Source organism: Microtus pennsylvanicus, chromosome 1, assembly GCF_037038515.1.
Source record: "Microtus pennsylvanicus isolate mMicPen1 chromosome 1, mMicPen1.hap1, whole genome shotgun sequence".
NCBI lineage: Eukaryota > Metazoa > Chordata > Mammalia > Rodentia > Cricetidae > Microtus > Microtus pennsylvanicus.
In genome coordinates this window covers 60,309,978-60,327,265 of record NC_134579.1, presented here as the reverse complement: position 1 = coordinate 60,327,265, position 17,288 = coordinate 60,309,978, and the positions used below count along the sequence as shown (strand labels likewise).

General features: G+C 45.9%; 1 protein-coding gene across 5 annotated transcripts in view; it reads right to left on the bottom strand.

Moving 5' to 3' along the window:
• Positions 1-8,498, bottom strand: part of Kalrn (kalirin RhoGEF kinase) — a 605,871-nt gene extending 597,373 nt beyond the window's left edge. For 3 of the 5 annotated variants that reach the window (XM_075965457.1, XM_075965466.1, XM_075965494.1), the window contains exon 1: positions 8,051-8,498. In XM_075965457.1, coding sequence (XP_075821572.1) covers positions 8,051-8,123 — 73 coding nt within the window. In that variant the 5' untranslated portion in view covers positions 8,124-8,498. The remainder of the gene's footprint in view (positions 1-8,050) is intronic. The other 2 variants (XM_075965637.1, XM_075965665.1) reach the window with 1 other exon arrangement.
• Between the last annotated feature and the right edge of the window lie 8,790 nt (positions 8,499-17,288).

The following is a 17,288-nucleotide window of genomic DNA, read 5'->3' as shown; positions in this document are numbered from 1 at the left end:
CCGAGCAAGTTCTCCAAATCCTCCCTTTCCTCCTGGTCCCCTCTTCCCAATTCCTGGTTTTCACCAAGCATAACTCTATCCTCCCTGTCACCAAGACTCTAAGCTTCTGTTCCAACCTTCTTGACACCTCATCGGGTCCTGTAGGCTCAACCTCCACAAAGTCACCTCTTTTCCATGTCTACCTCACTGTCTCAAGTCCAGGCCCTCCTATAATATTACAATAATCTATCTTTCCCCCGCCAGCAGCCTCTTTCTCCATCCTTAGAGAAACTCCACAGGGCTCTCAAATTCATGCTCCTCATCACACCTCTGTCCGTGTTCAGAGAAACCCACAAACTCCCCAAACGACTGCAGAAAGATCCAACTCGTTGACAGTCCATTCTAAGCATTCACACTTTAATTCATGAATGAAAACATTCAATCAATCAATGTGGTCCCCACCCTTCTGAGTCTCAACTCCCAATCATCCTCTACCTTCATCCTTTGGGTCACATAGACTGGACTGTGACTGTTGCCAATTGAGCATGAATGCCCATGTCTCCTGCTACTGTTCAGCCCGGGAATGCAACACTACAGTCTACGAAGACATAACCACTCCTATAACTGTACCGATCAAACATCACTTCTCACTCCTTTGCTTGTTTATTCCTGGTATCCGTGTTCCCTAGCAAGTGCCTGGCTCACTTCTAATGATGCTATGGGGGCGGAAGGGGAGGAGACAAAGCTAATGCTCCAGGTTTCTTCTTTCCCTCCCTGAATGAATGCCTCTGTCCTCCCTGCAGATACTTTCTGTTCCCTCGCTCCTCAGCAGACACGATCCCAGGCAGCTCTATTGATCCAACAACTCTATGGCTGTCAGTCATTCCCTAGTTATTTTACTGCTAGTCATCCACACAAAGGAGCGGCAGGAAGAGTCTTCACTACAAACAGAGAAGGAAGAGGAAGGGACTGGTTCTCTGCACCCACCTGATGCTCAGCAGAAGCAAGCCAGCCTGTTTCCACCAGGCTCCTGCCATGTGGTTCAGGGCCTCGGAAGGGGCTGCAGGGAGCTAGCACACTTATCGCTTTGTGAAAGAGTTAACAGAAAGTGCCCTGACCTGTGTAATAAGATGGCCCTCAATCCCCTTGCAGGGGGAAGAATGATCAGGATCCTCTCTCCTCCCAGGCCGAACAGTCCTGCGGAGGGGAGATTAAACAAGGTACTACACGTCGGAAGAGGCACTTAGAGAAACATAATGCCCCATTTGAAATAACCATCTGCAGATATTTAGATAGCATTGTACAACTTATAAAGACCTTTTACTGTATCTTATTTGAATCCATCAACAATTCTGTAAGGGAACGGGGGTTGACGAGATTATTATTCCTTTCCCATAGATGTCAAACTCACACATACAAGTCATCCAGATAAGTAGGGAGCAGAAAAGAGTATGGCCTTCCTGCTCTCACGCACGACCTTCCTCAAAGGCTTTCTCTCCCCTTTCAGCCCATGAAGTCCACGTGCTCCCAGAGGGAGACTATTTATATTTCCATCCATTCCCCTTCCTGCTCTCGCATCTCCCCTTTAATGGTTCCATATACTTCCACACTGCATGACGGCAGCAGACACTCAATATGGATTTGTCCAGCAGGTGAGCACTGAGGCCCAAAGATGGCCTCCTGAATCCACAGGTAAGAGAGGTCCCTGCCTCCCTCATGCTGCTGTTCTGGCACCCTCCCATGAGTGAGAAACTCTACCCTTCCAGAGATGCCCACTGCATAACTACAACAGCGGGAACAATACCCCCCCCACAGTATACTCTTTTTCTACTTAAGTTTTTCAAACCGTAAACAAGCTTACGTCCCGTTTTGCAGAATTCCTGAAGATGAGTGTAATTTACCCAAGAGCAACCTAGTTAGTGCTGAGCTGAGCTGATCCAAGGCCCACAGTCTTCTGACTAGTCAGGGCTCCCCCATCAGTACTGTTGACAGGTTTTGATTGGGTAATTCTTTCTTGTGCACTGTAAGACATTTAGCAGCACTTTGGCCCTATCCACCAACCAGATGCTTACAGCAAACTGTCCTGTGAGTTGTGACAACCATAAAAAAAAGTCTTCAGGTATTGCCAAATGTTCCCTGGGGTAGAGAGCAGCATTTCTCCTGGCTGAGAACCACTGTGCTATATGGCCCAACTCAGATATAAAGGCCAAGAGCAACCAGGAGGAACTCCAAAAAGGATTTGCTCTCCAAAGTCTAAGCAGAAACCCTAGTTCATTTGCTTGGGTTGGAGATTCCCAAGCAGGAATGGTTCTCCTACTTTCTGTAGCTCTGGTTTGCCCCAGTGCCTCCTGTCTTACTGTGAAGGACTACCAAACAGAGCTGAACAGAACTGCCAATAACTGTGCCATTGGCAGCCAACCATCCAAGGATGAAGTCCAGCCTCCCCAGCCTTACACAGGTAGACCCAGATGCCATCAATATATTCTGAAATAGAATACTGCAGACATCACCTGACTAAAACACAATATCCCCTCTCCAGAAACAGAAAGTCCTCTCAATACTCCTCCCAAAGTTCCTGAACAAGGGTAGGACTAAATTCCCAATTCATGACTGATGGAAGCAGAAGAGAATTTAAAAGACACAATAGCCATTGAGCTGAGTATGCTGGATGGTTTATGACAACTTGACACAAGGTCAGGTCATTTTGAAGGAAGGGATCTAAATTGAGACAATGCCTCCAAAGGACTGGACTGTAGGCAAGTCTGGAGAGGATTTTCTTGACTGATGACTGTAGTTGGAGGGCCCAGCCCTCTGTGGGTGGTACCACCTCTGGGCAGGCAGTACCAGCTCTGAGAAGGTGGTCCCTGGGGTGTATGAGCAAACAGACTGAGCAAGCCAGGAGGAGCAAACCAGGCAGCGCTCTTCCACGGCCTTTGCAGCAGCTCTCCCTCAAATTCCAGCCTTATGTGAGCTCCTGTCCTGACTGTTCCCTCAGTCACGGACTGTGACGGGGATGCCAAGCTGAAATAAACCCTTTCCTCCCCAAGCTGCTTTTGGTCATGGTGTTCTAGCACTGCCACAGTAGCCCCAACTAAGCCACTGGGCATCGTGTTTGCCTTGTGAAAAGTCAAGAGAAACGTCAAAGGAAATACCTTCCTTGGTTGCAAAAAGAAGTAACAAGATCTCTCCCTTTTCAAGTACCTGGCAATGTACAGACTATGGGTTGATATTTACTCAAAGATCTGCACACAGATTATGTTGTTATTTCAAAGTCTTCCTTTTCTGTGGTTTGGACTGACAGGGCCTTGTTTTCTTAGCCAGCAGGATGGAGTGTTCTCTAAGTTAAGAACGATGCACTGAGTAGGGACATTGTCATCGCCTTGATCCAACAGCGCTTACATTTGGGCCATGTTTGTTATATCTCTGAAGGAAATGGGATCTTTGAGGAATTGTAAAATATTTTAAAGACTTTATAATTACCTCCAAAAATAAATAATTTTGATGGGGAGATAGGCCCTACATATAGGAAAGGCTAAACAGTAATGCAATACCACCAGTGCAGTGAGAAGACACTGGGGCTTTCCAGAGGTTGCTGTAGACTGTAAACTCTCTCGAAAAAGCTAGAACATAGAATGTCTTGGATTTGGAGGCTGTGGAGTAGGAAGGGAATGAATCAAGATCCAGGATGCTCTAAGGCATGGGGATGGGAAGCTAGCTAGAACTGAGCAGCTAAGTATGGACTTGACCCACAGGTACCAGGGAGTTACTGCAGGTTTCATAAATCAGAGAGTAACATGATGAAAAGAGTGTTTCTGGAAGTGCTATAAGCCTCGGGGACAGTGTAGAGAGGGGGCAGATTCTGAAGGATGAGAGGGGTCTGTGGAAGAAGTCCATGGAGGACTGGCCTGAGGCAACAGGCTAACTATGGAGGACTATGGAGTGAGGCTTGTCAGCCTAGAGAAATTCCCCCGAATTAATGCCAAGGCTTTGAACGTGACTAGGAAAGAAAAGATGCCACTTACAGAATGAGGAAGTGAAGAGAGAAGAAGGTGGTCTGGGGTGTTTGGAAACAGAGAGCTGAGCCAAGCTTGGCCAAAGCCCCGTTAACAGTATCTTTCCAGTGAAATGTCTGGATGCAGAAGCCAAAGCTCAACAGGAAGCTGAACGTGGAACATACCTCACAGCAATGTCTTCTCATTATTTTGAGCCTTTTGCCTTTGCATTTTAAAGAAAGAGGTTTCTCTTTTGCTCCCCAAAGCTTAGCTCTGAGCTGTTATGGAGCATACTCTTCTGTCTCGTCTCTGGGATCCCACGCAGCCATCCTGGCATCTTCTGGCTTTCCTCTCCACAGCTCGCTCTCCGTCATCCCAAACCACCCATGACACAAACCCAAAACTCCTTTCCTGACACTAGGGTTCCACCCCGTCTCTTGCTGATAAACTCCAAGTGACTATGTCCTCCTCGTCACCCCAAATGCCCACACCGAGTGCCCCTTCTGATCCTGTGCCCCCTAAAGTCAGCTCCCGGTGTTTCATTTTTCTATTCCTCCTACTCAGCCTGTCTGCCCCATCATCACATCAGAGCTCGCATGGACTCTCTGGGATCTCCAGGATCCAGACTCTTTTCTGCTGTTTCCAAATTAAGACCTCCTTGCCCTTCTTCCTCCACCATCTCCATCTGGAAGCTTCAAGTACACCAAGCCTTCTGAATCAGCATGACCATTCCTGCCCATGCCTAGAGTCCACATAGCCAACTTCAAAATGAATCCACTTAGATGTCCACATCCAGTTCCTCATATATAGACATACAGGGATGCTGGGAAACTGTCCATCCTTGGATGTCAGTAAATATCGGCACTTCTGCCTCTATCTCAAGCCTCTCAGAATTAGCTCTGGCTCCCCATCCTTCCTGCCATCGAGATGGGGCAAGCTCCCCAGCCTCTACCTCAGCCTTGGATGACCTCTGCATCTCCCTAGATCTTACCTTTATTTTTTTTCACTTCATCAACAAAATTTCCCAGAGACTAATCTTTCCAAACACTACTTTCTCTATGATGTATCCTTGCTCAAACACCAGCAATGACTCCTTAGTTCCTTTGAATCAAGTCCAAACTCCTCTTCAGAAGGTTTCAGACGCCCTTGGTTGTTTCTGTTATACTTAGTCAACCCTGCTCCTGTCCTTATTAACCCACCGTTTCCCCTCAGTCAGTCCAGGCTCCCCAAAGATCCAGCCTTTTTACCTTTGTCAATCTCCCTGGCGCCCTTTCAAAGACAACCCTAGGCTCCACCTTCTCTAGTTTTGGCAACCCTCTAACTTACAATGTCCTAATCTTTAGCAATCAATTAGTTAGCAATCTGTAAGTTCTTGAGGACAGCAATCACTTTGAGTACTTCTCCTGTGTCCCACAGCACCCTGGACAGCAGAAGGTTCCAAGTAGGTGTTAAATAAAAAACATTGTGGGTCAATGTTTTATTGTCCCAGTCCTGAGTTTTCCTATCTCCTTTTGCTACCTTACAACTATGATCAGTAAAAATTTTAAATTAAAATAAAATTAAAAGCCAGCAACATACCTTCTCAGGCTTGAAACAGAACTCTTAGGAAGACAATCAGGACTTTGTCAGCCTATACTATTCTATAGGATAGTGTGTAGGAATAATTGTGAAAAAGTAAGACTGGAGAATCTCATTTAATCAGTTGGTCATGAGAAAAAAAACATCCAAATAATCAGAAAGCAGGTAAGCTAAACAAGTAAAATGACTGAATTATTTAAATCATGCCTAATTAGAGACATAGCATGCCAGAGTTTTGACAAAGTAATTGCCAGTCTGGTCTTTGTACATGCAAATTTTTCCACCAGAAAGAAGGGGGTACCCTGGTGCTGGAAACTTTGAACAATCTGTTTGATGGTTTCTTGGTTGCTCGGTTGAATAAATTTATAATTCAGCCAGCCAGCCAGGTACAGAGCTATGTTCCCCACAGAAGGCATGAATCAAAAAGGAGAAGGCTCAGACACATAGTCTGTCCAGGCTTAAGAATCCCCAACAAGGGCCTCTGGCATAGACTGCGAGGAGGGCGAAGGTCCAGGGGCAGAGCACAGAGGCAGGAAGGCACTATTCTAGACTTACCCCTTTAGCAGCTTGTCACGGGCCATCCATCATTTGCAAGTTTGTGTATAAAGGATTTAAACTGTCTCTGACTCTAAGTGCATATGAGGTCTAGCATCCCTCACCACCACCACCTCCTCCTTGAAGCAATGGAAGGACATTACCCCCAGTAGGAACCTGACCCCAGTTCACTTCTTACCCTGAGACTTGAAACCAGCCTGGACAATGTAAGCTAAGATTTGTTTTTGAAAGTCTCTGGGGAAAGTAATATATTCATAAGTCTCCAGAATTGAAAGCTATAAAACGAACGCCTATCAAAAGGGAAAGTAGACAGAAGAAGAGGAGAGGAAGATTGTGAATTCATACCACAGTGCTTTTTCCCCAGAGGTAAAATATACAGCTGCTTGGCCAGGTTGGGATGCAGGTGAGGTCTGTAGACCTTGTGAGTGTCTGGATGGCACTGAGCCCCCAGAGCCTCTTTCCCTAGATTTAGGGTTACAAACTCTGGTCAGGCACCTCGTTTACCCCTGTTTAGGTTTCTAAGAGAGGGAAGGTGAGCAGGAGAGAAAGGAGGGGCAGAAAAGGTGGAAAGGGCAAATGCTGACTCCCGGGAAGGGAGAGGAGAAGAAAGAGGGAAGGCTGAACCCTGGAAGCAGGAAAGGAAGACAGGAGCCTCTTCCCCTTCACCAGACCTGGCATCAACTCCTGTCCTCCACCTCCTTCCTCTCCAGACCAATTAGAGATGACCATATGGGCCAATTAAGTCTTGACTTCCAAAGCCACAAGTTTCCCCACAAAAGGGCCCCACTCCCTTTCTTAGAGTGGACCTCCAGGGTAAAGCAACAGTGTTAGGAAACAAATGGACATGAAGCCTCCAGAGCTAACCTGACCCCTGACCCCCACTAGTTCATGTCCTCTGATCCAACTTTCCCAAAGGGAGGGCAGATGTGTGGGGCACCCATAACTTATCAGAGTCTTGGGACAAAGATTCCAGACAAAATGGTTGCAGACGTGTGGGGGAGCTAGGGAACTGCACAACGGAGCGGGAGCTGGAGGAAGCTACAGGTACAGGAGAGATGGGGACTCCTTGGTGATGAGATGTTTGAAACAGGGCTACAGGTGGTAGGAGATGAGGGTGATCGGTGTCTGTTCTGGTGAAGGGACGGTGGAGCCAGCGAACAAGAGCAGCTACAGAGCTGCTGCAAGCGAAGTGCAGAGAGGCAAAAAGCGCTAGAAAGCCAACTCATGCTCCCCGCGCCACAGGCAAGCAAATATTTGGTGGGTGTGTATTGAGAGGGATGCTCGCTAACTCACACTTCCAGAAATAAGCGATTCTTAGGTAAAAACTCATCGGTTCCCCGAGCTGGAGAAATGACCAAGGAGCAGGTCTGAGGTGCCCATGGTCCTCTCAGCCGGTCAAAAGTCCCAGACGCTGCTTCCCCACACGCTCCGGCACGATCTCGCGTCGCCTGGCTCCTGCCTGCCTGTCAGGCTGCTGCCTGAGCGCCTCGCGACCCCTGCTGCCCCTCTATGCACATCAGGGCCCCGAGCCCTGGAGAGAAGAAGAGACACCAACCTCGGGAGACCCAGGAGCCCCGCAGTCAGGCACCGTGGGAGTGGGGAGCAGAGGGAGGGGTCGGGACACCGGGAGCTGGAAGCCGCGCTCTACAAAGTGATCCAACATCGCCAGGAGAAGGCGGCCCGAGAGGACCGCCTCCGGCCTCCCCAACACAGACCCCCGCAACTGGGGTGAACGCCGAGGGGCGCCCAGCCCCCACGCCCTCTCCAAAACGCAATCAGCACCGCCAGAACAACGTGAATCTCCACAACTCCAGCCCCGACGACCGCAGGGGGCCGCCTCCGACTCGCACGCCCAGGCGGCAGCCTGCCGTCCCCAAACTTGTCCGAGATGCGGCGTCCGAGGCGGTCGTCCTCACCCCCCGCCCCGGAACCCTGCCTGACCTTACCTGTCCGGAAAAAGGCGTCCACGTCCGAGTCGGCGGCTCCCACTTCCTCCGCTGCCCCCTCCGGGGGGTTCATGACTGGGGGAGGGCGTCCGCGGGCAGCCGGGCGCCGGCGAAGCCTGGGGCCGAGGGCAGCGCGGCGCCCGGTGGGCGGAGGGCGCGGTGTCCGTGGCCACTGAGCCGGTGGCCACGGGGCTCCGGGCGCGGGCGCGGGGCGGGGGGCTGCGGCGGGGCTTAGCGCCGAGCCTCCTCAGGCGGCGGCGCACGGCGGGCTGGGGGCGCCTGCCGCCGGTTCCCCCATGGTCCCTTCCCCGGGGCGCTGGCCGCCTGCTGTCTGGCCCAGGCCGGGGGTCCCCGCTGCCTGCGCGCCCGCGATGCCCGGCAGCGGCAGCTGGCTCTCCTCGCCCGTCCGCCTGTCTCTATTGTTCAGCCCCGCTCAGCTCTCTCCTCTTTATTTTTCCTCCTCCCTCCCACCCTCCCCGTCTCCCTACCTCCTCCCTTCCTCGCTCTGCTCGCTCTCTCTCTCTTGCTACCTCCCTCCCGGCTCCCTGGCTGGCTCACGAGCTCTCGGGCTCCCCCTCTGGCTCCCGCCGCTGCAGCTCCTGTGGCTCCTCCCGGACTCCTGCTCCCTTGGTCCCGGCCAACAATGACCCTGCGAGCGCCGCGCTGCGGGGACGTTCCCGCGGGCCCCGGGCCTCGCCGCGGGCACCCCGAGGTGCGACGCGCCCTTCCCCGAGGCCCGCGCCCGCCCTCCCGGAGCTCAGCCCGAGCTATTGTTCGCGCCGTTCTAGGCCGGCTTCCTGAGCCCCGCAGGAAAAGCCCGGGCCGAGGAGGCGACAGGGCGGAGGGCGGGGCCGACGGGCGCCCTCCGGGCTCGCGAGGGGCTCTGCGGCCGCTCCGTGCTCCGCTGCGCTCCGGGTCCCGCCACCTCCCCGCCCCACCCTGCTCTCAGGTGCGCGCTGGGAACCCCGACCTGCCAGCCCGCCTCCTTCAGCCCTCCCGCTCAGTCCCCAAGCCGGACTGGCCTGTCCCTAGAGGCTGGACTTCATCCTTCTCCTTCCTGACCAACCCCTGGTCGCCCTGCCCTCCGAGACCATCCCTCTTTTGAGATGTTCTTCTCTGCCCCCATTCAATACCCCTTTCAGCATCTCGGAGCGACTCTGAGAATCCTTGTCCCGTTTATTCTTCTGTGGATGCCTTCCTGCGTCTCTCTCCTGTCCTGTCACTCTTTTGTGTCTCTCATTTGTCTCTGTCCTGCCTTGGTCCTTGGCCCGAATCTCAGGGCTCCTCTTGGACAGCTGTCAAAACTCCCTAATCCCGGGGGCCTTCTCTGTTCTTCTGTCCTTCTCTCTCCAGTGAATGGAGAGATCCAGTTGGCCTGGATAAAGGGGGTGTTACAGAAAGCTGAATTTCGATTAAAGTAGAAAGAAGAGCTGAGGAGAACAGACTAACAGCCAGAAAAAAAAATAAGGAAAGAAAGAAAAAAAAGAAAGCAGGCAGATGTTGTATGAAGTAATTAATGCAGTGATTTAAATGTGGCAAACGTTTTTAAAGCAATAATTAATTAAACAATAATTAACCGGTAGTGTATTAATGGCCATAAAACCCACAAAACGGGGGGGGGGGGCTTTAGACCTGAGAACTTCAGGTCATGTGTCCGGCTATTTACTGCTGCCTTCCCCAAACAGTTGGAGAGAGGAGGTGGTCCTTGACCTAACGTGTTAGAGCACACCTAACAAGAAAAGCAGGTGCTCAGCTAAAACTGATGTCCCGTTACTCGTTATCGCTGGACTCCTGCATCTGTTTACTCTAGCAATCTAATTTGGTTCTACCTCTCTCCTGGGACCAAAGCACCTGGGAAAGGCCACTCCGGATCCAAGGGTAACCCTGGCTGCAAAGGAGAGGAAGCGAGTTTTTAAGTCAATGCTTTCTGCACTCATCTTTTCGCTTTCTCAGCCTCTTTTTTCCACCTATGTTTTAAATAACTATGCCCTCTTGTGAACACCTCTCAGACGTAGGTAGAAATTTGAGAGCCACCAGACCCCACTAGTGACTGTGAGATGACAAGTTAATTGCCATAAGACCAAATCCGTTTGGCCCTGGTAAAATCAAATGGTTTACAAGCAGATGTCCTGCTTCCTTCTCTGACAGTGGGAATACTGGTCATTTGTCTTTTCTCATTCTTCCTTTCTCTTCTATCTAGGTCTCTTCCTGACCTGCCCACTTGCCCACATGCACATGCCCATGGCACCAAAGCAGCAGCTTCCATTGAACGTAAAGAATCAGAACCCAGTAAGGGATTAGCTCACAAGCAATGTTGTATGTGTAAAGGAAGTTCCCTATCAAAACCTCAAAAGATAAAGCCAAAATGGGAGACTATCATATATAATGACAAATTTTCTAATATTTATTAAAACGTTGAACATTCATGGCTATATTGAGATCAGAAAAGAAGATTTCAGAGCAAAAACCATTACTACTAATAGTTTTTACTACTATTTGTTTATGATTATTTATTACTACTAATAAAAATTACAATGCAACAAGTAGACATAACTAATGATCCTGAAGTGTACAAACCTTGTAAGGGGCTTCAAAATGCACGAAGCAAAATTGATAGGGCTCTTATTGGCTGGAATTTATCAACATGACACAAATTTAGACATATCCTTGGAAGCTGGAATCTTAACTGAGAAAGTGCCCCCATAAGATGGACCTGTAGCCAAGTCTATGGAGTGTAATTTTGACTAATTGCTGTGGGAGTGAATGTATGTGGGACCGCCACCCATGAGGACAGTGCCACTTCTGTGCAGGTGTTCCCGAGTTGTATAAGAAAGCAGTCTGAACAAGCCATGGGGAGCAAGCCGGTAAGTAGAGTTCCTCCGTGGCCTCTGCTTCAGTTCCTGCCTCCAGGTGCCTGCCGTGAGTTCCCACCCTGACTTCCCTCGGTGATGGAGTGTGCCCTGAGAGTTGTGAGATGAAATGAGCCCTCTGCTCCCAAGTTACCTTTGATCATGGTGCTTATCACAGTAATAAGAACCCCAACTAAGACTGGGCCACAAAGAGAAGCAGACAATTTCATAATTCTAGCCGGAGATTTTAATATCCGTGTCTCTTAATAATTGATCGAATGCGGAGACGAATCATCAGGCTTTAGAAGACTAAGCAACACTATCCACCTGACATTGACATCAATAAAACATTTATAAAGCTCCCCTTAAAAACAGCAGATAAACGTCTGATTTTTCCAAGTAAATGGGTAATATATCAGTAAAAACCAAGTCTAAGCCATAAAACAAATCTCAATAAATTTAAAGAAATTAAAATAATGCTAATGCAAAATGTTGCTTTTAGAAGATCACAAGATGCATGTTGTCTAGACATAACAGAATTTAAAAATCCATAACAAAAATTAAATCTGGGACTCTCCCAAATATTTGGAAACTAGAAAAACAAATATCTAAATAAACCACATCAATTAAAAACTCAAGGCGGAGGGGCTGGAGATGGATCAGCAGTCAAGAGCTCTTGGTGCCCTTGCAGAGGACGAGAGTTCAGTTCCCAGCAACCATGTTGGGCAGCTCAAAACCAACCACCTGTCATTTCAGCTCCAGGGAACCAATGCTCTCTTCTGGACTCCAGCTGGCACCTGCACATACAGGCACATACCTATATACAGACACATACATATACATATAATTCTATTTATTAAAAATGAACTAACTAAAATGGGCTACAGAATGAATTCACACCTGCAAAAGAATGAACGTTGAGGTATGGATGGAGAAGGGATTCAGCGGACCCAAATGATAACTGCTTAATTGTATGTTATTGATAGATTCAGGGGATGAGGAAATCATTGTTTTTCAGTCATGTGCCCAAGAATGACACCCCCCCCAGGCACCCATGAACACTTCCAATCCATGGTCATACAAATCCTGGCTAAACTAAATGGGTCACAAAACAAAACCAAAAGTCATAAACTTGGGAAAGAGACTGATAGGAAAAAGGGGGCCTGAAAGGCAGGAAAGGAGATCAAGAAGGATAGGATGAAAGTCAGAAGAGTACATTATCTACGTGCATGAAATGTTAAACAAAATCAGTAAAAGTTATGAAAAGAGTATTAGAAGGATGTTTAAAATGAATTAAAATGAAAATACAGCAAAAAAATAATCTGTGGGATGCAGCTGAAGCCAGACTTATAAATCCATAGTGCTAAACACTATAAAAAGAGTTCTCACAATGCAAGCATAAACGAAAATGGCAGTTAAAACCATCGACTTGTGCAGTTAATATTCACTAATAATTATAAACTTCTACAAAAGACCAACTCAAGTTAAAGCAGAACAGAAAATTTGAAAGGCCAGTGCATAAGACAATATATTTGATACAAGGAAAAAAGAAAAATAAATAAATTCAAAGCTTGCTTGACAAGATTAAAAAAACAACAACAGGTGATCTTCTAAGCACATGTTAAATAATAGAGAAAACTCATACTATATGAGAGAAGAGGCACCACTACAGACTTGACGGATACAGAAAGAGTTATGGAGAAATATCACAAGAAAGTTACATTAAATGAACAAATTGCTTCAAGGGTACAACCACTAAAGCTTACCCAAGAAGAAATAGATAAGTAGTCATATGACTATTAAAGACATTGTTTATAGCTTTAAAACCTTTTTACAAAACACTCTAGTTTATAGGGCTTTAGTGGTAAATTCTATGAAACATTTAAAGAAGAAATAATATGATTTCTATTGTTGTTGTTTTTTGAGATAGGGTTTCTCTGTGTAGTCCTGGCTTTCCTGGAACTCACTCAAAGACCAGATGGCTCATAGAGATCTGCCCATGATTGCCTCTTGAGTGCTTAAAGGCATGCGCTACCACCACAACCCATGATATGGTTTTCTATAAGGACTTCCCCATAAATGTGAACATGATGGAATCGTTACCAACTATTTTTATGAGCCCAGCCAGCATTATCCTAATAACAAAACTAAATGGAGCCCATTTAAAAGTGTAGGATACTGCAGACCACAACCCTTATGAAGACAGTGCAGAATTATTAGTAAAATGTTAGCATATCGAGTCTAGTATAAAAAGGGTTAAACATCATGACCAGGTGGGGTTATTTCAAGGAATTAAAGTTTATTTTTAATTTGAAAAATCAATCAGTGAAGCTTACCATATACTAGGAGTTGCTTTGTATCCCACAAAAGATACGCTGAACACCTAATTCATGAATGTGACCTTATTTGTAAACAAGGTCTTTACAGAAGACATTAAATCTGTATGAGGTCATTAGAATACAACTTAATCCAATATGATAAATACATGTTGTTATATTATATACAAATTATTATATACATATTAATATATGTGTTATTATATGTTATATATTTTTAAAGAAAGTTATACGAGGATCTCAACAGATGCATAAAAAGTCAAATGGATGGCAAAATCCAAAATTCAGTTCTGATCAAAACTCTTAGCAAACTAGGAATTAAAGCAACTGCCACTTAATAAAAAGCATATACAAAAATCTTGGTTAACACCCTAGCATTCACTTGACAATGAAGGAAGGAATGAATGTCTCCTGACACCACAACAAGGCAGGCTCATGCCTACTCAACATTATCTTTGGACAGTCCACTAAGAAAAAAGTAAAGACATTCAAATCAGAGATGAAGAGACAAAAATGCCTTTATTTAAAACATGATTGCTGTTTAGAAAAATCACATGAAATCTGTCAGAAGGCTGCTAGCACTAATAATAAGCTTAGCAATACAAAATTGTACTTCTAGGGACTAAAGAAGAGAAAGTGGGACTTAATATTTTTAATTTTTAAGATTTTATATATTTGGTTGTATGAATGTTTTTCTATATATTTTTATGTGCACCATGTGCATACAGTGTCCACTGAAGCCAGAATTCCCTGGAACTTAGTTCCAAAGGGTTGCCCAGTGAATATGGGAAATGGAATCAGGTAGGTCCTCCGCAAGAGCAGCTAATGTTCTTAACCAATGAGCCATCTACCCAGTCTTAACCAAAACGTTGTAAACAGATGTGGAACATTCAACTATGTAAAGATGTGTTACATTTGCTTATGTTGTGGGGTATTACTTTGACTGTGTAAAGATGTGCTACAGTTGTTTCTTCTGTACTTATTTAATTTTAAAAGATGTGTTGCTGTTTCAGTTTGCCTGCCTAAGGCATCTAATTGGTCTAATAAAGGCTGAATAGCCAATAGCTAGGCAGGAGAGGGGTAGAGGGTTGCTGGCAGACAAACAAGTAGGATGAGGAATCTAGGCCTGAGGGAACAAGAGGAAGAGAAGAAGGATGAGAGGATGAAGGAGATGATAGAACGAACTCACCCAGGCCCAGAAACCAGGAGCTGCCAGCCAGTCAGACACTGGAAGAAGAAGGAAAGTAAGACAAGCAGAAAGAAAAGGCAAAAATCCCCCAGGCAGAAAGTAGATAAAGAGAAAAAAGATAAGTTAAAAGTGCTAAACAGATATGAGCGTAAGCTAGGCTATGCATTCAGGACCAATATTAAGTCTCCGTGACATGATTTGGGATCTGTTTTGTAGCTCAAAAGAATAGGCCTGGTACAGTAAACATTACTGTGTGAACATGAACAATATGAAACATGAATATTTAATCTGGTTAATTGTGTGTGTGTGTGTGTGTGTGTGTGTGTGTGTGTGTGTGTGTGTGTGTAGACACACACGTCCCAGGGTTGCACTTGTGAAGGTTAGGAATCAGTGGTGTCAGTTCCCTCCTGTCGTCTTATGGGATCTGGAAATCACATTCAGGACGTCAAGCCTGTCCATGAGCTCTCCTCTATGCGGGACAATCTCAACAGCTTTTGATCCGATTTCTTTTGAATATGCAAGATCCATACAGTATAAAATACTGTACACTGATAAATCAAAGAAGACCTAAGTGAAGAAAGAACTATTTCATGATATGGATCAGAGGATTCAAAGTTGTAAGACACCAATTTTATTCAACTTGATGTGTGGATTTAGTGCAATCCCAGTCAAAATCCCAGTAGGCATTTTCTTAAAGAAACTGAAAATACAAAGAACCTAAAATTGTCTCAACAAACTGTGAAAATAAAAAAAAAAGAAGAAGAAGAAAGCTAGTGGATTTCAATTACCAAATTTTAAACTTACAAAGTTATGGTGATCGAAGCAATGTGACATGAACGTAAAGACAGACAAACAGATGAATGGAATAGAATAAAAACCCGAACCATCACCAATTGATTTTCAACATCAATCAAAGGAATTCAATGAGAAAATGGTACTGTTGGCTGGGTGTTGTGGAATATTAAGGTGTGTTGCTTTTGTGTATGCTCTGGAACATCTGTTTAAGGATGCAAAGATGTGTTGCTTTTGTTTATGCTGCATTTGTTCAACAGCTGTGAAGCTGGGAGTCTTTGCCTGTCTAAAACACCTGATGGCCTAGTAAAGAGCTGAACAGCCAATAGTGAAGCAGGAGAAAGGATAGGCGGGGAGTACAGATAGAAGGAGAAATCTGAGCAAAAGGAACAAGGAACAAGATAGAACAAGAAGAGGAGGACCACGTCAGAGGCCTGCCACAACCACCCAGCCAGCAGCCACAGAGTAAAAGTGAAAATAAGAAAAACAGAAGTAAGAAAAGGAAAAAGCCTAGAGGCAAACGGTAGTCAGGATAATTTAAGGTAAGAAAAGCTGGCAATAAGCAAGTCAAGCTATGGCCGGGCATTTAAAAGAATAATAAGCCTCCGTGTGTATTTAATTTGGGAGCTGGGTGTCAGGTCCCCCAAAAGAGCGAAGTGTCAAAAGAGTTAGGAAACAACAGCCGGGGATATAGCTCATTTCACAGGGTGTCTGACTAGTATATACAAAGCAGTAGGTTTGATCCCCAATACCAAACAAAAATATGCCTGGTGAGGTATTCTTGTAATAGAAGACCTCAGGAGCTGGGGGTAAGAAAGCGGGAAGTTTAAGGCCAGCATGAATCGCATGAGTCTCCGTCTCAGAAGGAAAGAGAGGGGGAAAGAGGAGGAGGAAGAGGAAGAGAGAGAAAGAGGAAAGAGGAGGAGGAAAGGGAGGAAGAGGAGGAAGAGGAGAAAGAGGAAGAGAAGGAAGAAGAAGGAGGAGGAGGAGGAGGAGGAGGAGGAGGAGGAGGAGGAGAAGAAGAAGAAGAAGAAGAAGAAGAAGAAGAAGAAGAAGAAGAAGAAGAAGAAGAAGAAGAAGAAGAAGAAGAAGAAGAAGAAGAAGAAGAGATATTGTTTACAGCATTTCAACAACTGAAAATCCATATTGATTTTCTGCGACTAATGCATCAAGTTTCCAAAACTTTGATGGAACTTAACATACATCTTATCTGAGTCAGAGCACTGAGAAATGGAAAGAAAATTATGTTATTGTTTAGAATTCTAGAGTCCAGTCAGAGCATGCCTCGCTGAGTTAAAACTAATGAGCTAGGAGTGTATTCTTCCTGGAAGATTTAGAAAAGGATCTATTCCTTCGCATTTGCCTTCTGGTTTTGGCATTGCTCTCCTCTCCCACCTCCCCTGGCACCTCTATCTTCTAATCAAGCAACAATGGACAAGAGGTTCATTTCATATTACCATCTCTCTGATCCTCTCTCCTACACCTCTCTCTCTCTCTCTCTCTCTCTCTCTCTCTCTCTCTCTCTCTCTCTCTCTCTCTCTCTCTCTGTGTGTGTGTGTGTGTGTGTGTGTGTGTGTGTGTGTGTGTGGTTTTTTTTGGCTGTACAGAGACTGAGCCCAAGGCCAAGTGCATGGTAAACAACCTCGCTAGTCCTGAACTACATTTCCAGCCTCTCCTCCCTCTTTCAAGAGTCCCTATGATCACACTGGACCAACACAGATAAAACCCAGGATAATTTTTCTACCTTACTTAAGATGAGCTGATTAACAAATTCCATTCATCTCTATTCTACAGTTTTAATTCCTGGTTGCTATGTAACCTAATGTATTCCAAGTTTCTAACGCATAGACCATCTGCGGAAAGGAAAAGATTCTACCTATGGAAATGTCCCTAAGCCATTGGTTCTCAACCTGTGGGTTGCGAACCCTTTGGGGATCAAACAATCCTTTCATGGGTTGTTGAATATTAGATGTCCTGCATATCAGATATTGACATTATGACTCAGAGCAGTAGAAAAATTACGGTTATGAAGTAGCAACGAAAATAATTTTACAGTTAGACGGTTCACCACA